This window comes from Danio rerio, chromosome 10 (assembly GCF_052040795.2).
Source record: "Danio rerio strain M-AB ecotype USA chromosome 10, GRCz13ab, whole genome shotgun sequence".
Lineage (NCBI taxonomy): Eukaryota > Metazoa > Chordata > Actinopteri > Cypriniformes > Danionidae > Danio > Danio rerio.
In genome coordinates this window covers 47,510,001-47,533,751 of record NC_141030.1, presented here as the reverse complement: position 1 = coordinate 47,533,751, position 23,751 = coordinate 47,510,001, and the positions used below count along the sequence as shown (strand labels likewise).

Genomic DNA, 23,751 nt, shown 5'->3' with positions numbered 1-23,751 from the left:
GCCAAAGCAACCCAACCACCCGGGGCTGTCAATTTGTGGAGCGCTGGGCAGAATTTCACCTTCAACTCCCCAGTCTAAATTTAGCACGGCACGCAGAGCTCTGATAGCCCTCTAGCCAGAGTCCCCTGTCAGACACTTACAGGAACACGCACAGCTGAAGTCAGAATGATTCGCCCCCCTGTGAACTTGTTAAATACTTTCCAAATGATGTTGAACAGATTTTCACAGTATTTCCTATTATATTTGTTCTTCTGGAGAAAGTTTTATTTGTTTTATTTCGGCTAGAATAAAAGCTGTTCTTAATTGTTTTAAAGCCATTTTAAGGTCAATATTATTTTATGTGTTGAGAGGCGCCTCTTTTGAATGTTTTAATGACGGCCGCGAGTGTTTTGCGTGCTGCTTATGCGCCCTTGGGCCTGCTGCGCCTCGCGTTTTTGCCGTTGAAAAAAAATTCTCAGCGGAAAAACCGTTACGTTACTCGCGTCTGTTTCACTCGCCAATCAAATGAAAGCAGGCTGGATTTCCGTTGAGGTGCCTGCAGTGTCTATGTTGTCGAGACATAGGAGAGACTTGTGGTTGCTGAAGAAAGAAAAGTTATCCAGAGCTGTATGACTTCACAAATCTTGAATATCACAATATTATTCGATATTAAAGTTATATTAATATCAACAGCAACACCCTCGCAAAATACCCAGCTAATTTAGTCTTTGCCTAGCAACATAAAAAAGCACACCTCGCTCTTATTTTCAACACCACCACAGCAGCTGCTCAGGATATGGCCTAGTCCAGGATTATGGAAACCTCAGTATTAATAAAAGAAGACTAACAAAAGGGCAGATGCCGTTCAAATTATAATGTCTTTTAGGAAGTGTTCCTGGCAAAAGAGCGATGTGTTTTGTAGGCACAAGATTCTACCTACATTTCTACATAACCAGATATACGTTCATCTTGTTACTTATAGCTACGCTCTTCTTGTAAAATGTCCACAAGAGGGCGATAATATTTTTGTAATTTTGTGATTCCGGCTACGTTTTGGCAAAACCTGATATACATTCTACTTCTGATGCGTCCTGATACTGGCCTGGCATATGCAGTACAGGATTTTTTGCAATTTCTTGCATATGTGTAAACGAGAATCACTTTGAATCAACAAAAGTTTTGCTTTCCTTTTTTGTAAAGCTCCCACAGGAGAGTGATGTGTTTTGTGGGCACATGATTCTGCCTACAGTTCTACAAATATGTATATCCCGATACATAGGGCTCTATTTTGACGGTCCATGCGCAAAACGCAAAGCGCAAGGTGCAAACGCTTTCAGGGCGTGTCAGAATCCATATTTGCACATTTAAGGACGGGAAAATCCACTTTGCGCCGTGGCGCATGGTCTAACAGGGTTAAGTTTATTTTCCTAATGAGTTATGGGTGTGTTTTGAGAATAAACCAATCAGAGTCTCATCTCCCATTACCTTTAAGAGCCAGCTGCGTCGCGCCATAAGCGCATTGCTATTTACATGACGTAAAGTAAGTTCACTTTCGCTTTCGCTCTCGTGGATAGGGAAACCTTTACGCACAGAGATCAATTAGTTTATAAATAATTAATTTTGTTTGTTAAGCGCAAATATTCGTTTCAAAACTATTTCTAAATTCAGTTCTAATTTCCAGCAAACGAATAAATGAACAATAATAACGAAGTGTGTTCAAAAACCTGAGTTATATCCTAATACACATGCTGTGCCCCATATGGTCTAAAACCTGATAGGTGGACAAATCTAAGCTTATTTTTAATAAAACAAATATAAATATAGATATTATAAGTAGCCTAATACTGCTAATAATAATAACATTATACTAAAGCAAATTGAATGAACTGAAAAAGCCTCCCGAGATCAAGAAAGTATGAAGGCAGTGGCTTTTAAATTCATGTAGGCTAGAAATTAATATGTTATTATATATATCCTTAATATATTATATCTTTTTCATATGTAAAGATATTTGCGTATTGCTCTACATCTTGTGTGTAGTGTGTAAGCCAGGCGCACTTTGCGCCAGACAATAGACCGACTTTGTTCTGGTCTAAAGAACAGACTATTTACAGTTTCTCAAAATAGCAACGCGCCAAAACACGCCTGCTTTTTTAGAGCAGAACGCTTATGGGCGCACATTTGATCGCAAATGCATTTGCTATTTAAACAGCGTGGCGCAATGCCTCAACATGACCCTTGCGGCGAGCTGAAAGTAGCAAGTAGCAATTGCGTTGCGTCTTGCGCCACATTGCGCCGGCTGTATGATAGGGCCCTTAATGTTAATCTCTTCTTGTAAAATGCCCACAAGAGGGCGATGTTTTTTGTAATTTTGTGATTCTGGCTACGTTTTGGCAAAAATACGTGAAATACGTTTCTCCTGATCCTGGCATGGCATATGAAATCGAGCAGTTTTTTCTGTTTTTATGGACGTTTAAATGCAGAATATTTTAAAAACATTGTGCAATGTGAAGCTTTTTTAAAAAAAGAAGAGAAAAAAGTGTCTGTTTTTGGCATTGTTTTCCTGTAAATGTATCTTGAGAGTGTTAAACAAAGTTAAGAAAGCAGGCAAATAGAAAAACACTTGCAAACTGAGAAAACATCATTAATAGGACAGCACGCATGCATGCAAATTCTCACAACACATGCAAATAGAGAAACATACTGCAAATAGTACAGACAATAGAAATGTCAAACTTCCATTGTCAATTTCTAATGTCAAAAAACCAATATAGCGAACTCTACGGTACTACATTATATACTAAATAATACATTTGGCACCCTCTGTAAGTGAAATTCTGTAAAAATTCGTTTAGGTGTAACATGTCAATTTAGCTAAAAATTTCATGTCATGGAACTAAATCTGTTTAATTGGTCCAAGAGTAAAGTTTCTATTATTTTTTGTTCATCAGGTTACGTTTACAAAGAGGAAGTTTGGACTGATGAAGAAGGCCTACGAGCTGAGCGTATTGTGTGACTGTGAGATCGCCCTCATCATCTTCAACAGCACTAATAAACTCTTCCAGTACGCCAGCACGGACATGGACAAAGTTCTGCTGAAATACACCGAGTACAACGAGCCGCATGAGAGTCGGACTAACTCAGACATCGTGGAGGTAAGTTCCAGCTCAGTTCCTGTTGAGTTTGCCCTTTTTTTGACTAACTATTTTGTTTCAGTAGAGTTTTGAGAAAATGTGTGGTTGTTTTTGTGAGAACGTGTGGTTGTATTTGAGAGAATGTTTGGTTATTTTTGAGAGAACGTGTTTGTTTTTAAGAGAACGTGTTTTTGAGAGAACGTGTGGTTGTTTTTGAGAGAACGTGTGTTTTTTTTTAAAGTAACGTGTGGTTGTTTTTGAGAGACTATGTGTTTTTTTTAAAGAACATGTAGTTGCTTTTAAGAGAACATGTGTTTGTTTTTGAGGGAACGTGTGTTTGTTTTTAAAGGAACGTGTGGTTGTTTTTGAAGGAACGTGTGGTTGTTTTTGAGGGAACGTGTGTTTGTTTTTAAAGGAACGTGTGGTTGTTTTTGAAGGAACGTGTGGTTGTTTTTGAGGGAACGTGTGGTTGTTTTTAAAGGAACGTGTGGTTGTTTTTGAAGGAACGTGTGGTTGTTTTTGAGGGAACGTGTGGTTGTTTTTGAGGGAATGTGTGGTTGTTTTTGAGGGATTGTGTTTGTTTTTGAGGGATTGTTTGTTTGTTTTTGAGGGAGCGTGTGTTTTTTTTGAGAGAGATTGTGTTTGTTTTTGAGGGATTGTTTGTTTGTTTTTAAGGGAACGTGTGTTTGTTTTTGAGGGAACGTGTGGTTGTTTTTGAGGGATTGTGTTTGTTTTTGAGGGTTTGTTTGTTTTTGAGGGAACGTGTGGTTGTTTTTAAGGGATTGTGTGTTTGTTTTTGAAGGATTGTGTGTTTGTTTTTGAGGGAACGTGTGGTTGATTTTGAGGGAATGTGTGTTTGTTTTTGAGAGAACGTGTGTTTGTTTTTGAGAAAACGTGTAGTTGTTTTTGAGGGATTGTGTTTTTGTTTTTGAGGGAACGTGTGGTTGTTTTTAAGGGATTGTGTGTTTGTTTTTGAAGGATTGTGTGGTTATTTTTGAGGGAACTTGTGATTGTTTTTGAGGGAAATTGTAGTTGTTTTTTAGGGATTGTGTGTTTGTATTTGAGGGATTGTGTGTTTGTTTTTGAAGGATTGTGTGGTTGTTTTTGAGGGAACGTGTGGTTGTTTTTGAGGGAACGTGTGGTTGTTTTTGAGGGATTGTGTGGTTGTTTTAGAGGGAATGTGTGGTTGTTTTTGAGAGACTGTGTGGTTGTTTTTGAGAGACTGTGTGGTTGTTTTTGAGGGATTGTGTGGTTGTTTTTGAGTGAACATGTGGTTGTTTTTGAGGGAACGTGTGGTTGTTTTTGAGGGATTGTGTGTTTGTTTTTGAGGGAACGTGTAGTCAACGTCTTCACAGTAAACCTTTTCCCCATGCGTTTGTGCTTTAAAATTGCGGATCAGGCTGAGCTGGAGCACAGGGACCAGGACTTTTCTGTATCTTGTCAGGACGGCATTGCGCAACAGGTTTAAGAGGGCAGGTCAGGTGCCACTGAGATTTAAGGTCTCGTTTTTTCATCGCCAGCACCTTACCGGACATGTGAGCTCCTGGTAAGGTCACGGGGCAAAGCGTGCAGTGGCTTTAGGTGAGGATTTTGTTGTGGTGTAATCTTCAGGATCTTCAGGGACTAAGACGCCAAAGAGCAACAGGCCTTTTCTAAACCACCTGTCAAGTCTGAGTTTGGGAAGAGAGAAGTTGAAGGTTCCCACCCCACATGCATGAAAGGCCATGGCGCTCCCAGTGGGAGCAATGAGAAAATATTTCCCCGGGAAAAGTCCCGTTTCCAGTAAAAAAACTGGTGCCACACAAACAAACGCTCTCCTTTACTAACTACACTCTAACACATGCTGGCTTCAACACAACCCGTTTATATTGGGACAAAATGAAGAAATTAAGTCAACTTATTCTTTGTCTGTAGTTTTGTTTACCAAACAAGTGGTTCCAACTAATTGAGCTTTGTGCTTTTACCTTAAATAACATATATAAAAACAACATTTTATTTAACTTTTTACATTGGGAAAATAATTTAGCAGAAATATTTTAGTTATTACTACATATTACCATAAATCTATTATTTAATCTATAATCCATTATTTTTTGTGCATTCATTAATTAATTTTCCTTTAGATCATTCCTTTGTTTATCAAAGGTCACACCAGAGGAATGAACCACTTACTATTCCGGCATATGTTGTACACAGCGAATGCCCCTCCAGCTGCAGCTCTCCCCATGTTGGTGTGGGTTTCCCCTGGGTGCTCCAAGTTCCCCACAGTCCAAACACATGTGCTATAGGGGAATTGGCCGTAGTGTATGAATGTGTGTGTGTGTGTGTGTGTGTGTGAGTGAATGAGGCCCCGTTTACACTAATGCGTTTTAGTTTTAAAACGCATACGTTTTCCTACGTTTACGCCATCTGTCCACACTAGGCCTGAGTTTTCGAGTGCCAAAAGCGGAGCGTTTTGGAAACGCTGGAGAGGCTGTTTTCATTCTGAAACGCTGCTGCTCAGTCTCAGTGTGGATGAGGGAAAACGGAGACATCTGAAAACGGAGGCGGGGCTGCTGAGATTCGCTACCTGATTGGGGCTTTTGTGTCATTGCGTATCCTTCCCTTATTCGTCAAGCCCCCATCACATGACTATAACACATGGCTTCAACGCTACCGGAAGACAGCAGACCAGCCTTCACTGTAAACAACAACACGGACACAGAAATGGGAGCATTGTTTGCACTATTGTCTGTTTTAGGTGCCATTGTGCAGTTATTCATTTGTTACGTTTAGTAACAACTCGACCTCGTCGTCTGTCCACAGAAATACCTCTCTTGCTTTCTTTGCCATCGCGTTCATTGTTCAACCGGCGTTTGCTGACTAACAATAACCAAATGCCGAGCGAGACACATGCTTCCTGTTTATACTAGAACGCGCATGCCCAGAGTGCGCGAATAGTCACGTGATATACGTTTTTGGTGACATAGTGTGGACGGAGATATGTTCAGAAATGCTAGTGTGGACGCGGATTGTTTTTGATCTAAAACGCCATTTTAAAACTAAAACGGACTAGTGTAAACGGGGCCTGAGTGTGTATGGGTGTTTTCCAGTACTCGGTTGCAGCTGGAAGGGCATCCGCTGTGTACAATATATGCTGGAATAGTTGGTGGTTGATTCCGCTGTGGCGCCCCTGATGAATAAAGAGACTAAGCTGAAGGAATGAATGGTTAACATGAGGAATAACAGTGCAGCTGCTGTAAGAGGCGTTTCGAGGTGCTGAAGGATCTGTTTATCTGTGTGTGTTTGAGCCGGTTATTGTTTCGCAACTCACTTCACTCTTACACACAGCAATCTGTGAATGCGTGGGGTTTATTTGGCTTGGGATAAGAGTAATACTATGGATATTTACATAAATGTGCTCCATTATTATTCTGTACACTACAAAAAATCCTGGTTGCCTTCAGTTTTTAAGCTGAATCAAATTAACCTTATGAACTTTTACTATGTTAAACTGACTTAAATCCAATTGCTTCACTTATAAAATTAAGTTAGAACATAATTAACTTAGTTTAATAAGTTACAATGACCTAAAACATATGCAGTCAGGACTAAATTAATCATTTAATTATGTTTAAACCCAGCAAATTACACTATATATTTCACTTGTCATGTACTTACTGTTATTCAAGTATCTGCTTAATGTAAATAAAAACATATTATTATTATTATTATTATTATTATTATTATTATTATTATTATTATTATTATTATAGTAACACTTTACAATAAAGTTGTATTAGTCAACGTTAGTTTTACTAACATAAACAAACCCCATTTGTCATAGTATTTGCTCAAAATAAAGTCATTTATGGTACTCACAGTACTTTAACTTTGGTTAGCATGACTTTATATGTTAATAATGCATTAGTAAATGCTGAACTATGATTAGTTAATGTGGTACAAGCATTGTTCATAATTAGTATATACACTTTATTAGGTATACTTTACTAGTACCGGGTTAGACCCTTTTGTCTTTAGAACTGCCTTAATCCTTGATGAGAGATTAAACATGGTACTGGAAATATTCCTCAGAGATTTTGCTCCATATTGACATGATAGCATCACATAGTTGCTGCAGATTTGTCGGCTGCACATCCATGATGCCAATCTCCCGTTCCACCACATCCCAAAGCTGCTCTATTGGATTGAGATCTGGTGACTGTGGAGGCCATTTGAGTACAGTGAACTCATTGTCATGTCCAAGATAGCAGTCTGAGATGATTGAGCTTTATGACATGCTGCGTTATCCTACTGGAAGTAGCCATCAGAAGATGGAGACACTGTGCTCATAAAGGGATGGACATGGTCAGCAGCAATACTCAGGTAGGCTGTGGCGTTGATGCTCAATTGGTACTAATAAGCCCAAAGAAAATCTCCCTCACACCATTACACCACCACCACCAGCCTGAACTGTTGACACAAGGCAGGATGGATCCATTTTCTGTAAACCCTAGAGATGGTTGTGCTTGAAAATCCCAGTAGATCAGCAGTTTCTGAAATACTCAGAGCAGCCCGTCTGGCAGCAACAACCATGCCACGTTCAAAGTCACTTAAAATCCCCTTTCTTCCCCATTCTGATGCTCAGTTTGAACTGCAGCAGATCGTCTTGACCATGTCTGCATGCCTAAATGCACTGAGTTGCTGCCATGTGATTGGCTGATTAGAAATTTGCATTAACTTGCAGTTGGACAGGTGTACCTAACAAAGTGGCCGGTGAGTGTTCATTAACTAACCTCATTGTGAAGTGTGACCATGATTATTATACATTGCCTGTTCATTCTGCTGGAACATCATTGCACAGCCCATTCACACAGTTAACACATGCATTACATGCAGAACCCTCGGGGTCAGATTTAGCTGTGTGTTTATGAGAAGTAGAAAAAGCGGCACGAGAGTCTCCACGAGGCAAATCTCATCCAGTTAGAGAACCGGGATAATCCCATTTCCTCGATTAGCGTAATCTGCAAAACGCTCCGTTTAATCCTCAAAACGTTACAGCCCCAAAACCACCGCACGTTTTCCAGACCACACACACCTTCCGATTACTCCCTATCGAGAGTGGGTCGACACGAGGAAGGAAAACGTTAATTATTTCCAAAGGTCATGCTGTTAATGACTGCATGGCCGGCTAATGAGATTGAGCAAATCTGTGTGCGTTTGGAGCTTGACCTCTTGTGTTTTTGGGTCTGCGCTGGAAGGCATTGAGGTGACAGTTTTCCCCTCCTCCAGTCAGCTTCACCACACAAAAACATGCCTGCAGCGATTGGCACGTCCGTGATGTGATTTCAGACCGAACGAACAAAACATAATCAACCTACTTTTATTTTCTGGCTCTGATTCAGGCACATTGGCCTCAAACGCTTTTCTAATTGAGATAATTTGTCTTCATGTAGTTGCACGCCGATGCGTTCTTCAGTTTTTGTTTGCATTCGCAGTTCACTCGCAGTTTGAAACAATATTTCAGCAACACTTTAGTTCAACTCTCACTATTTATTTCAGTGGGTGTCTATTATTAAGATTTTAACTGTTTATTAGTAATTATAAAGGATATTTTCCGCTTGATCTTATCCTGCATCTCTGATCCAAACCCATCTACTGCCTTATAACTAATAAAATGCAGCAAATTAGGGTTATCGAGGCAAATATTTACCTTTCTTTGTATTTCTGGCCAAATTGTCCATATCAAATGGAAGTGTTTACCCTGCACACGTACAGTGGAGGAACTGACATTGAAAATAAAAAGTGTAGTTGTGTAGAAAACTCTTTTAAAATACAAAATCTGATTGTAGCTTTTCATAAATAACATTATATGCATTTAAAATAATACATATACATACTAAACACTGCTAAACATTTTTTTATATATGTAGAAATAAATGAACATATATCAATAAAAAACAGCATTACTTATTTTACATGAACGGCTTTTTTATTTGATTAATTAATTTATTTGATTTTACTTTTTAATTTAATTAAATTCAATTTAATTTAATTTAATTATTCATTTGTTTAAATTAAATTAAATTAAATTAAATTAAATTAAATTAAATTAAATTAAATTAAATTAAATTAAATTTAATTAAATTTAATTAAATTTAATTAAATTTATTTTATTTTATTTTATTTTATTTTATTTTATTTTATTTTATTTTATTTTATTTTTTACTAATTTAATTATTTGTTCTATTTTAATTATTCATTTGTTTAAATTAAATTAAATTAAATTAAATTAAATTAAATTAAATTAAATTAAATTAAATAAAAATAAAATAAAATAAAATTAAATTAAATTAGTTTTATTTTATTTTATTTTAGTAATTTTTTTATTAATTTAATTATTTAATTTAATTTAATAATTAATTTTAATTTAATATATTCTATTTTATTTATTCATTTGTTTAAATTAAATTAAATTAAATTTATTAATTCAATTTAATTTAATTTAAATTATTCATTTATTTAAATTTAATTTATTCTATTTAATTTATTTATTTATTTAAATTTTATTTAAGTTATTTGATCTTATTTTAATTAATTTTATTGATTTATTTAATTTAATTGTTTAATTAAGACAGACAGCACTAACCACTGAGCCACCGTGTCGCTTATTGAATTCAAATTTAAATAATTACTAAAATTATTTACATGTTAGGAAATATTTGTAAAAGTATTAATTATAACGAATTTGTCTTCAACTCTGTCATATTGGTTTTATTAGATGTGTGTCTTTATAAATATTTGTGCATCTAAATATAAATATTATCTAAAGTTATAAAATATGATGCATATATTTTAAAATAGTTTATTTCTTTAATTTTATGTATAAATGAATGTTTATATTATTTATGAATATGAATATTATTAAAAATGATAAAAAGATGTATATAATTTAAAAGCATTTATTTATTTCCTTTCCCCCCTCAAATTAATATAAATTAAAATTAATGGAAATGATTGTCAAAATAAAATGATTATTTATATAGTTTATGATTATGAGTATTATTTAAAATGAGAACAAACAGATGCACATAATTTAAAAGCATTGATTTCCTAAATCCCCCCCCCCTCCCCAGACAAATCATAATGGCGCACTCACTAAATATAAATACAATTTTTATTCATATTAATTGATGCAAATATTGAAACAATGAAATAAAATTAATATAAAATAAATAATTAAATTATTTACTAATATTGTTTAACTTGGTACAAAAGTTATGTACATAGTTTAAAAGCATTTATTTCTTAATTTTTTTCCTCTCAAGACAAATCAGTGGCGCACAGTTCATCCCTGCATGAATTTCACAGAATATAATAAATATAGTTGTTTTATTTAAATAAAATAAATATTGAATGAATATAAATAAAATTTATATAAATTAAACTAGTATAAATTGAAATGAATTGAAATGAGTATTAAAATATTGAATGTATATAACATGAGTATTCATATCATTCATGAATATGAAAATAATTAAAAATAATAAAAAAAAAAAAATTTTCCCTCAGGACAAATCATAATAAATAATAAAATTGAAATAAATAAACATGGAATGAATATGAATTAATATTGAAATAAAATGAACATAAAATGAATATTTATGTAATGTAAATAAAACAAATATTGAATAAATATGAATAAAAACTTATTTGACTTTAATTGAAATGAATATTCAAATAAAATGATTTAAAAATTACTATTTATACTATTTGTGAACATGAAAATAATTTAAAATTATTAATAAAGACGATGCACATCATTTATCATTTTTGTCCCCTCAAGACAAATTAGTGGCGCACTCAATTCATCCCTGCAGGAATTTCACACAATATTATCAATATTTATATTATTTAAATTAAATTAATATTAAATACATATAAATAGAATTGAAATTAATATAAATTAAAATTAAAATTAATAATAAAATTTACAATCTTGAAATAAAATGAATATAAAATGAATATTTATATTATTTATGAATATAAATAATATTTAAAATGACAAAAAAAGTAGATGTATATAATTTAAAAGCATTTATTTCTTTTACCTCCTTTCAATTCATGCACATGTATATCATTTTATGAATATAAATATTTATTCATTAATTTTCCTTTGTTAATCAGGGCTCGCCACAGCTGATTGAATGGCCAACATATCCAGCATATGTTTTACACAGCGAATGCCCCTCCAGCCGTAACCCAGTACTGGGAAACACCCATACACACTAATTCACATACACTAAGGCCAATTTAGTTCATCAATTCCCCTATAGCGCATGTGTTTGGACTGTGGGGGAAACCGGAGCACCCGGAGGAAACCAACACAGGGACAGCATGCAAACACTGAAATGCCAGGCTCGAGGCTCGAACCAGCGACCTTCTTGCTGTGAGGCCACAGTGCTAACCACTAAGCCAATTTATTTATTTCTTTTCCCCCTCAAGACAAATCAGTGGCGCTCTCAGTTCATCCCGGCAGGAATTTCACAGAAAGAGAGCTGTCTTTGTTTAGCATTCCTTCACCCCTCCTCTTCCACAAACGGGTTAACATGAGTTTACAGCTCCACTTAGTAACAGCGTGTTGCATTTTGCGCTTTTGCCCCGAGACTCGCGGTTATTTATAAGGCTTTTGCATTCTTCGCCCCTTTTTCCGTCCCCGGCGAGCAGCTGAAGTTCTCATAGCGCTGGAAACGAGGAGCAGACGCCCAGCTTGTGTGCCAGACCTCCTCCTCGTTCCAGCCCTTTGTGTTTTCATGTGGTCCTTCCCCATTAAACGCCTGAAAACCGGTAGTTTTCTAAAAATAGAAAGCAGCACAGCTAAAAATAGCCCCGGCCCGGCAGTCGTGCCAAGGAAAATGGAGAAGAATAGACACGAGTGCTGGAGAGAGAGGGAGAGAGAGGATAAGCGAGCTTGTTTTTCCCTCCATTTGATTTTCTCTCTGAGCAAAAACTTGCATAGTAAATAGCAGTGGGGTAAAGTAGGGCTGCACAATACACTACCTGACAAAAGTCTTGTCGCCTATCCAAGTTTTAGGAATACAAATAATAACTAGACTTCTCCCTACTGAAAAAAACAGCTTAAACCAGCCTAGGCTTGTTGGCTGGTTTTAGCTGGTAGACCAGGCTGGTTTTAGAGGGGTTTTGGCCATTTCCAGGCTGGTTTCCAGCCATTTCCAGCCTGGTCTTAGCTGGTCAGGCTGGGAGATGACCAGCTAAATCCAGCTTGAACAGCCTAGCCAGGCTGGGAGCCCAGTCAAAACCAGCTATGTCCAGCTTAAACCAGGCTGGTCAAGCTGGTTTTAGCTGGATTTAGCTGGTCAGTTTCCAGCCTGACCAGCTAATCATGATTAATAAAGTCATCTGGAATGGTGAAGAAAGCGTTCCTGCAGGACTCCCAGAGCTCACCAAAAGTCTTTGGGTTCATCTTTAATGCCTCCTCCTTCATCTGACCCCAGACATGCTCAATAATATTAATTCAGGTGACTGGGCTGGCCAATCCTGGAACACCTTGACCTTCTTTGCTTTCAGGAGCTTTGATGTGGAGGCTGAATTGGATGAAATAAACTGGCCGTTGTATATGAGTATTTGTGTGTGTGAATGAGTGTGTATGTGTGTTTCCCAGTACTGGGTTGCAGCTGGAATGGCATCCACTGCATAAAACATATGCTGGAATAGTTGGCGGTTCATTCCGCTGTGGCGACCTCAGAAAAAGAGACTAAATAGACACTCAATGAATGGATGATTTTTTCAGTACTCTCTCCTCTGCATTTTTAAACTGTACTACAGTATTATAAAGCACTTGATTTGAACACTCTTGTATGGATGATAACACTACACCTATAGTTGTAGTTGGCAGCTAGCTCTCTGCAACTTTCTCATGGTCGCCCACTGAAGCTAAGCAGGGCTGCGCCTGGTCAGTACCCGGATGGGAGACCACATGGGAAAGCTAGGTTGCTGCCAGAAGTGTTGTTAGTGAGGCCAGCAGGGGGCGCTCAACCTGCGGTCTGTGTGGGTCCTAACGCCCCAGTATAGTGAAGGGGACTCTATACTGCTCAGTGAGCGCCGTCTTTCAGATGAGACGTTAAACCGAGGTCCCGACTCTCTCTGTGGTCGTTAAAAATCCCAGGATGTCCTCCGAAAAAGAGTAGGGGTTTAACCCCGGCATAATGACCAAATCTGCCCACTGCCCTCTGTCCATCATGGCCTCCTAACCTTCCCCATATCATAACTGGTTTCATCACTCGGTCTCTTCTCCACCAATCAGCTGGTGTGTGATGTGTGGTCTGGCGCAATATGGCTGCCGTTGCGTCATCCAGGTGGATGCTGCACACTGATGGTGGATGAGGATGTGTAATATGTGTAAAGCGCAATGAGTGTCCAGAAAAGCGCTATATAAATGTAAGAAATTATTATTATTAATAATTAATAATCAATAATTAAAATTATTATTATTATTATTATTATTATAGTAATATAAACAGGTGACCCAATACTGTAGTTTTTGGGTATATTATACTACCAGTTTACTGAAGTAAAACTAAACTATACTACAGTATTCATTACAGTTGATCAGTTCACTATAGTTAACACTGCTGTATGCTGGAGCATTCATTAGCAGAGTTTACAATACTATAGAGCAGTGTTTCTCAACTGGTGGGTCGCGGGAACATTTTCAGTGAGTCGCGAAGTGTGTGATAAAAAAAACAACAAAAGTTTAATTTTTATCTTATTTTGCTTATATCAGACTTTTATTTTGAAATGCGCGGGCGTCAACCGTAACGTCTGACATGTGAAATTTCATATAATTATAGCAACAAATATGTCGAAGCGTAAGTACAACCCCGAATTTGTAAAGTGTGGATTTACATGTATTGACGACAAAAAAGGCTTAAAGCCTCGGTGTGTAGTGAAGTGCTCACACAAGAGAACACGAAACCTTCTCAATTAAAACGACATTTAGAAACCAAACATCCCAGTTGCAAGGACAAACCTGTGGACTATCTTCAAAGACTCCAATAGCTGAGGGCATCACAACATCTTCATGATCAAAACAGTACAGGCACTCCGCTCATCTTACTGTGCTCACCGTGTAGCAAAGGCCAAGAAAGCCCACACAATAGCAGAAGAGCAAACACCTGAAGAGTTGCGTGGAAATCATACTAAAACATTGCGTACGCACAAAGCCGAATCTCACGCATATTCTTTTGTACATCTGAATGAACGTGAAACTGAGCGCAACATGCACGAGCACAAAACCACTCCCTGCCTCCTCCCCCGTATGAATATGCAAATGACTATGCTAATGGCAAAACCCAACGAAAAAGCAACGGCAAAAGCAAGCAAGAAGAGAAACTCTGAACAGAATGTGAATTGGAGGTGCTGCTTTGAGTGGGGAGAGTTTATCTGATGCGGTTAACACAGTTGGGTCTGAACATCGCACTGAGTGAATTAAAAAAGAAATAGTGTGGTTTATAGGTGTAAAATGTTGCAGCACCCTTAACAGTCGCAGTGGCGCAGCTTGTAAAATGCATGTCAACATGTTTAGACACGTTCGATCATGAACTCGGCTCGAATCCAGCGTCTGATGAACTCATTCTTCTTTTTCCCCCGCTACATATCAGATTTTGCCAACTATTTATCACGAGAAAGACAAGTAGGAATCAATAAGTTTGTGCATCATATTTTATTTGCACATTTATTGAATGGAAATGTTTCTGATTCACGCATGCAAATTCATCTTCAGATAGTGTCTTTATAGCGATGTGCGTGCAGTTTAGATTACATTGGGAAAACAGGCGACTGCTGCAAATTGTGCTTTAATGTTTAGCTGGTCAACTGTGTGGTATGGAAACCTTATAAACCTGCTAGATGAACCCGTCTCATACAGCTGCCATTGCAAGGCTCAGACACTTTGTAGAGAGGAATTTAACACAACTGCCTCTAGGAGTCGCCAATGGAAATAAAACAGACACGCACAAAAAATGTGCGTACACCAGCCAGAAAGCTGCCGTGGAGCTGCGCACATTCCCACGTTCAGTTCATCGTTAGTAAATCCAAACGTGAGCGATTCTGAGCGTGAAACCTGGCGTACGCAAAGTTTTTGTCACGGTCGTGGTTAGGGAAAGGAGCGAGGACTCAGGTGCAGCAAATAATGGGCGTTTATTATAATAAAATAAAAATAAAAGGCAAAACAAAAACTACCCCGAGGGGGAAAACATTAACAAAACACACAAACTTGGCTGGGCAGACAAGACAAGGCAAGACTGGAACACGTGGAGTGTAGACAAAGAACTGGCAAAGGACTGAAAACATGAGGGGGATTATAAAGCAAAAAGTAAATTGACACACAGGTGAACATGACAAACTAATAATGAGTAAACAAGGAGGGTGGGACTAGACAATAGACGGGAGAGCGCATGACACAGAGAGACAACACAAGCCATGCGCTCACTTAACACAGGACAAGAACATGCAGCCAATGAGAGAACTCATTAACCGCATGTTCATGACAAGACAAGCACAACACTGAAGCGCAGGACAAAAGCACGTGACCACAATGTAAACACCGAGCCACGTGCTTTGACAAGAGACGCAAGACACGAGCACACGATAGATAAACACCTTACCATGCGCTCACACATAAGCAACGCGCATGCTTCATCTCAGCGCCAACCAAAACTGAAACCGACTAGACTGAGGCGCAGAGAATAAAGCAGCGCGATGCTGACAGAACAAACACAAACACTAGTACAAGAGCGCGCGCGTCTGAGGGACGCAGAGCGTGCGCGGCCACATCAAGCGGCAGCGCGCACACTCCGCGTACACCCACGACGGCGCGCGCGCGCACACAGAGACAGAAACAGGACCAGACATGGGTAGTGTCCGAGCTCTGCCACCAAAACAAGAATTTACAAGACCAGAGTGGCAGAACCCTGACATTTTTTTGAGCGTACGCAGCGTTGATACATGAGGCCCCTGGTGATTATTATAAGAATGGTTATGATTATTTCAATCACTTTGCTTTAATTTGCTGGTTCGTTCAACAGGATCAGCGTTAACGTTTTATTAAAAGTTCAGTTTAGTTAATACTAACTGAACTTTTCCTCACCCTAACCACTGTTTACAGTATTTGACGTTTTTACTCAGTAATATTATTAGAATTGAATGCATTTTGTTAAATGACAGCAGTAAAATAGTGTTTATTTGTAAGTCTTGGTGATTTTCTTATGATTTATCTGTCACTACTTGTTTATGTTAACAAATAAATACAAATTAATTATAATTCCTAAAATTATATTATAGTTCCTAAAAATTTGGGTTGCGGCTTGATGACTAAGGTAAAATGTGGGTCCCATGGCCAAACCAGTTGAGAACCACTGCTATAGAGGGTAATACACTTTACTATAGTATCTTACGAAGCTTTTTAATATCACGTGACCTACGTGGGCTTGTTTCCCTGCACTTCTCAGTCTGTTTCTGTGGTCTGGTATCTGCCATCTGTTCTGCTGTGTAAACTTGAAAACACGGTGTGAAATTCGAGCGAGCGCTGACCTCAGCCCACATTTGGGTCATTGTTCTGATCCGCTCATGCTTGGAGTCTGAAACGCAGTATTTACTGCCCTGTTTTCTTCATCCTCGATTGAGCGACATCAGAGGGCGGTTTTACATTCCACCATTAATCTGAACCTTGCTGCTGCGTGAGTCAGGTTTTCCAGGACCTGAAGGAGAACCAGCAAAGCTCAAAACAGATCACTTTAGCTTCTTTCTCACTTTACACCTGATATTAAAGGGACAGGTCACCAAAAAATGTACATTTAGTCATAGATAGCTATGTTCCCATGCAAAGATGCTAATTAAATTCATGCACAAACTATAATGTTGCATAAAAGATTTGTAAATAAAGCAGCGCTTTCATTACATGAGTGAAAATGGTCATTTTTATTGAATAAACTGGAGCAAATATCAGTGAGAGAAGTGTAGTTTAGTGTGTTGGGATTTGCCACTGGTGTTTTTCCTTCTCTAATATAACTGCATATACACTCACCGGCCACTTTATTAGGTACACCTTACTAGTACCTGGTTGAATCCACTTTTCCCTTCAGAACTGCCTTAATCCTTCATGACACAGATTCAACAAAATACTGGAAATATTCCTCAGAGGTTTTGCTCCATGTTGACATGATAGCATCACACAGTTGCTGCAGATTTGACTGCTGCACATCCATGATGCCAATCTCCTGTTCACCACATCCCAAAGGTGCTCTATTGGATTGATATCTGGTGACTGTGGAGGCCATTTGAGTACAGTGAACTCATCGTCATGTTCAAGAAACCAGTCTGAGATGATTGAGCTTTATGACATGCTGCGTTATCCTGCTGGAAGTGGCCATCAGAAGATGGAGACACTGTGCTCATAAAGGGATGGACATGGTCAGCAGCAATACTCAGGTAGGCTGTGGCGTTGATGCTCAGTTGGTACTAATAGACCCAAAGTGTGCCAAGAAAATCTCCCCCACACCATTACACCACCACCACCAGCCTGAACTGCTGATACAAGGCAGGATGGATTCACGCTTTCATATTGTTGAGGCCAAATTGTGAGCCGAGCATCTGAATGTGGCAGCAGAAATGGAGACTCATCAGAGCAGCAACGTTTCTCCAATCTTCTATTGTCCAGTTTTGGTGAGTCTGTGTGAATTGTAGCCTCAGTTTCCTGTTCTTAGCTGACAGGAGCGGCACCCGGTGTGCTCTTCTGCTGCTGTAGCCCATCCGCCTCAAGGTTGGACGTGTTGTGTGTTCAGAGATGCTCTTCTCCAGAGCTCGGTTGTATCGAGTGCTTATTTGAGTTTCTATCAGCTGGAACCAGTCTGGCCATTCTCCTCTGACCTCTGGCATCAACAAGACATTTACGCCCACAGAACTGCAGCTCACTGGATATTTTCTCTTTTTCAGACCATTCTCTGTAAACCCTAGAGATGGTTGTGAGTGAAAATCCCAGTAGATCAGCAGTTTCTGAAATACTCAGAGCAGCCCGTATGGCACCAACAACCATGATCAAAGTCACTTAAATCCCCTTTCTTCCCCATTTTGATGCTCAGTTTAAACTGCAGCAGATCATCTTGACCATGTCTACATGCCTAAATGCATTGGGCTGCTGTCATGTGATTGGCTGATAAGAAATTTGCATTAACTTGCAGTTGGACAGGTGTACCTAATAAAGTGGCCGGTGAGTATATATTCTATTTAGCACCAAAAACAGCTCTATTTTTATCACCAATCACTAATTTATCTCTATTTGCGACTATTTTTCTTACTAATGTCCACTTGTGTTTGGATTGATGAAAACACATTCATTCCCGTGTGTGTAAACAGGGCCTCAGACTGCTAACTGTTAATAATGAGACTGTTTTCCAATATGCTGTGGTTAATAAAAGAGAAGCTGTTAATTGACGGCTCGCAAGGAATGCTGTATTTCTCTTGATTGTATATGGCGTGTCATACATTGAATACAGTTGAGTCTGGTGATGGAGGATGATTGAGGCCCACAAGAGCCCATTATTGAGCCACAGTGAGCGCCTTTGTGTTCGGATGAGCTTGATCAGTCATAATATAACATGAATAACCATTCTGTCCTCTATAGAATGGGAAAACAAAGCCTGTGTTGGATCATCACATGACGGTGAATGTAAAGTGATGGCATGCTTGCGTGATTATTTACAGCTGAGGGAATGCATTAAAATTCATGCACTGCAGGTCAAAAGTTTGAGAGGAGTCTCTAATGCTGCAAAGCTGCATTTATTTGGCTAAAAATACTGTAAAAATGTGAAAAATAATGTGCAATATTGATTTGTATGTGTATATATTAGCAATATCACACTCTTAGCAGTGAGATATGGCTGTATATCAGCACTGGTGGCAGGCATGCGTTGACTAGAGGTTGCAGCCCGAGTGCATTAGTGCCCCACCAGTGCTGATATACAGTCACATCACACTGCTACGAGTGTGAAATTGCATTCATACAACATTTTGACGGCACAATCGTGTATATAAAAAAGAAAATCAAACACGGAGAGTCTCAAAAATCCTTTTGTATGAGGAACTACTTTCTTGCGCCGATCATTTAGCTAGAGTTTGAATGATTCTCTAGCGTAATGTCTAAAATGATGACAAAACCGCTGATTTTACTTACATTTTAAGATTATACGGCTGAACAACATGAAATGCCATCAGTCTACAGAGATTTCCTGGTATTTCTCTGTTGCAATCAGGATATCACAATTATTAACCCAAAAAAAAAAGCCAAAGCAAAGCAAACACTCGCGGATTACTGTGGTATAAATGCAGCACTACAACATACACAAGAGAGATAACAACTTAGAAAGCCTCTTAGCTGATTAATAATGACATTATCAGCTGTAATTTGAAAATTACGCAGAGTTTTTCTCCTCTAAGGACTTATTATGGTTCGAACCCAGCTGGGTAATTTCTGTGTGGAGTTTGCATGTTCTCCCACTGTTGCTGCGGGTGCTCCGGATTCCCCCACAGTCCAAACACATGCACTATAAGGGAATTGATGAACCAAATTGGCCGTAGTGTATGAGTGTGTATGTCATGAGTGTCCAAACTCGGTCCTAGAGGGCCGGTGTCCTGCATAGCTTTAACTTCCTTTAACACGCCTCCCTGGAAGTTTCTAGTATATCCAGTAAGAGCTTGATCAGCAGGTTCAGGTGTGTTTAATTGGGGTCAGAACTAAAATATGCAGGACACTGACCCTCCAGGACCGAGTTCGGACACCCTTGGTGTATGTGAATGTGCATGGGTGTTTTCCATTACGGGGTTGCAGCTGGAAGGGCATGCGCGTTGAAAAACATATGCTGTAATAACTGGCGGTTTGTTTCGCTGTGGAATAGAGACCACACCAAGGGAAAATGAATGACTGACTGTACATAAAGTACAAACATATACAAAAGAAATGTATTTAGATAAATATTTATAAATAATTTGTATAATGCATATAAATTTTTTTTTAATATGCATAATTATTTTATGCAAATAAAAAAATATGGTCGTTAATCTATTCTCAAAGTTGGGTTGGGAGCTGGGTCTATTCTACGCAAGCTATGATGACCTTCACCTCAATATTTTAGCGTGGATGTATACATGTGTTTACTGATACTTCAATCATGCCACTAATATCTGCATACTCCACATGTCTTAATTCCATTTCTGTTTAGTTCAGTGATGACTTTAGTCGGATTAAGGTGATCTAAAATGGCTGTTTGGAGCTTATGTAGGCCGACAGTTCAACATTTATGTTTACCTAAATAAGCAGTGAGTAAACACAAGCACATCTTATTGAACATTATTTATTTTCATCACCAATTATCAGAGTAGAACAGTTTCTCAAGCAGTTTGTGATGCATTTTGGAAACAGGAGATGAGCCCCTGGTTTAATGCGCCACCTGGCTTGAAAAACCTGTTCTCAAAGACTTATTATTTTGGTAGCAAACATATTCTGAATGCCTTCAGTGGGCTGTCGTGGACGATAGTGAGCAGGCGGGGGTGTCGTGGACGAAAGGGAAGAGTTGGGGAGTCGCGGAAGAAAGTGAAAGTGAACAGCGGACGAGGTAGGAGGGCGGTTGAGGAGGGGGATCGGTAAAATCGGATCAGATTTCAGAGGTACCGGTTCCGGTGTGTTCCGGCAGAATTTAAGCCCTGTAGCCATGTTTATATTTATATACACAAAAATATACATTATATGCTCAAAAATACTTTGTAAATATGACATTTATTATACTTGCCATTATTTATGATTTTTTATATTTTTTTTTCTAATCAAATATTTCCCAAACGATGTTGAACAGATTCAGGAATTTTTCCACAGTATTTCCTCTGGTATTTTTTCTTTTGGAGAAAGTCCATTGTACAAAAAAGCAGTTTTTAATTGTTTTAAAGCCATTTTAAGGTCAATATTATTCGCCCTCTTTAAGCAATATTAGTTTTGGATTGTCTCCAGAACAAACCACTGTTATACAATGACTACAATGATTACCATAACTTTACACTAATTACTCTAGTTAAGCCTTTAAATGCAACGTATTTTTGCAGTTTTTGTTTTTGCAAATCCGTGAGAGGCCCTTTGTGCGCTTTTTTGCATCTCGAACGCCTCTCAAGAGCATCGTTCACACCCGCACTGTTCTCGCGTAAAGCCGTCAGAGGCCGCTGTCGAGTGACCGTCTATTCGACTGACTGAATGATTGACTGGGCGACCGGCCAATCGGCCGACCCACCCTCCTCCTTCCCCAAACCCAACCAATTTTACCGATTGACCCGCCCGCCCGCTTGCTTCCCCAAACCCAAGCAGCGATTTACAAAAGCCGTCCAGAAAAAGAAAAGCCCTCATCTAATTTTGTCCGCGTTTTCGGATTTCACCACATTCTCCCCCTGTTTTTCACTTGTTCACTTTATTTTCTGGATTCTGTTTTTGTCTTACCTGATTTCTTGAACTGCTTTTCCCCAGACTCGAACCTTGTCGTCGCCATCGTTGCGGTCAGCTCCCCTCCGGGTCTCCACTCGACGAGCTAACCGGACAAACTGGTTGCGCCAGGAAAGCCCTCCACACGGAGGTGAGCTATCAGCCGGCGAGCGCGAAGAAGAGCAGCGTCACACCGCCCCCCGTAGCGTTCGCTTAAAAAAATGAAATGCAGTTATACGTACCTCCGGCTACATAAATCGCGGCCTCCAGAAACGTTCGCAGGACTACGTTTTTAGAATGAGCTTGGATTGTTTAAATGTCACTTTAAGCTCAATACTAGTATCCTGAAGAAGATCTAGTCAAATATTACATGCTATCAAAGAAATCAGTTATTAATAATGAGTTATTTAAACTGTTATGGTTAGAAATGGGTTGAAAACATCTTCTCTCTGTTAAACAGAAACTAGGGAGAAAGATATACAGGATGGCTCATAATTCAGGAGGGCTAATGATTCTTCATTCTTCCACACTTTTGCTCAGTACTTCTCGTCCTCCTCAGCACTCTTTCCTCGCGTCAGCTGTGAAACGCTGAGTTCTGGAGGTGTTGTTTTCCAAAGCCACCCAAGAGCAGCAGAAAAGCACAGGACGTTCACTCTTTTCTGGGGTTTTGGGACACTCTTCCGCTTCCTCGCGGTCGGATTGGATCTCCAGCGGGCCGTTTTTTTGCTGTAATTGCGCTCTGGGGTGCGTTTAATACCAAACACAGAGCGCTCAACCCGTGGCAGTAAAAGAGAGCGCCTTTGATTCCTTATTATAGGGTTCTAAGAGCATCAAAGGAGGAAAGTTACACAGAATTCCCAGTGTGGCGTTTTGGGAGCGTTGGCCAGCTGCTGTGGTCGGAGCAGCTGCTGGAAAGAGGGCCAGAAAGTGCGACCTGCCGCAGGAACGGGCCGTCCCGCCGTACGCCTTTAACCCTGCTCATTTATACGGCTGCTTTCCGATTTTCCACCCAGATCCATCTGCTTTTCATTTCAGCTGCAACTACGGCACTGGGATAAATGGTTCTAGACAGTACAAGATTAGAGTTCCTCAACATGTATTGATAGCAGAATATTTTTGGTGCGTAATATTTGCTGCACAGTATTGCAAATATAGCTTACGCATGATACTTATGGCAGACGTGTATGGTTAATTACGTTTGTTATATGCATTGGTTGTTTATCTAAAATTTACCAATCTAATGGGACCTTACTATCTTTAGCCCCGCCTCCTCTCAGTAGTGACTGTTCTGCTATTGGCTGGGGGCAGCTTCTGTGTAGGACTATTTTCTCATACATCTCATCCAAAGCCTTCTGTTGTGTTTTGATGTGATTTACTGTGATGGACTGTTGGAGCTCTGAAATAACTGAAGTCATTCAGCACAAATATGGAGCTGTAATGCTCTGAAAACCTGCCGGAACTACTTTATCTGTGCATTTATCAGAAAATAACGGCACGTCTTAGAATGCTCATCAGCTAATCAGAATCAAGCATTTAGCAGAAACATAACCAGGTCTGACGGAAACACTTTTGTCTTAGCTTAGCTTAGCTTAGCTTAGCATAGATCCTTAAATCAGATTAGCATCTAGCTGTGAAATAACTGAAATAATTTAACATAGTGATCTGAAGCTGTAATTAGCTTAAAACCTGCCGGAACTACTTTTATCTCAAAATAAATAACGGCACACCTTTGAATGAACCTTCATCAGCCAATCAGAATCAAGCATTGAACAGAACTCTAACCAGGTCTGATTGGAGCGCTTTTAGCTTAGCTTAGCATAGATCAATGAATCAGATTAAACCATTAGCATCTAGCTGTCAAATAACTGAAATCATTCAGCGTAGTGATATGGACTCAAAACCTCCCGGAACTACTTTAGATGGGCATTTATGTGATGATATCATAGAACTAGACCTTAGAATGCTCATTAGCCAATCAGAATTAAGCGTTCAACAGTAATACAACCAGGTCTGATGGGAGCACTTTTAGCTTAGCTTAGCATAAATCATTAAAAGAGATTAGACCGTTAGCATCCAACTATGAAATAACTGAAATCATTCAGCTTAATCCATTATTTGTGCTCA

The 23,751-nt window shown here is 38.9% G+C and overlaps 1 protein-coding gene and 1 long non-coding RNA gene across 3 annotated transcripts in view; both read left to right on the top strand.

The window, feature by feature from the left end:
- The window catches only part of mef2ca (myocyte enhancer factor 2ca), a 108,785-nt gene that overhangs the window by 54,231 nt on the left and 30,803 nt on the right, over positions 1-23,751 (top strand). The window contains 1 exon segment of the mRNA NM_131312.2: positions 2,931-3,134. Within this exon segment, the coding sequence (NP_571387.2) occupies positions 2,931-3,134 (204 nt within the window).
- On the top strand, positions 15,471-19,440 carry LOC147842208 (uncharacterized). 2 transcript variants are annotated; one of them, XR_015501638.1, is made up of 3 exons: positions 15,471-17,126; positions 18,384-19,007; positions 19,154-19,440. It is a non-coding gene; the product is annotated as an uncharacterized LOC147842208 (long non-coding RNA). The 2 variants fall into 2 exon arrangements; XR_015501637.1 differs by having other exon boundaries at positions 19,121-19,440.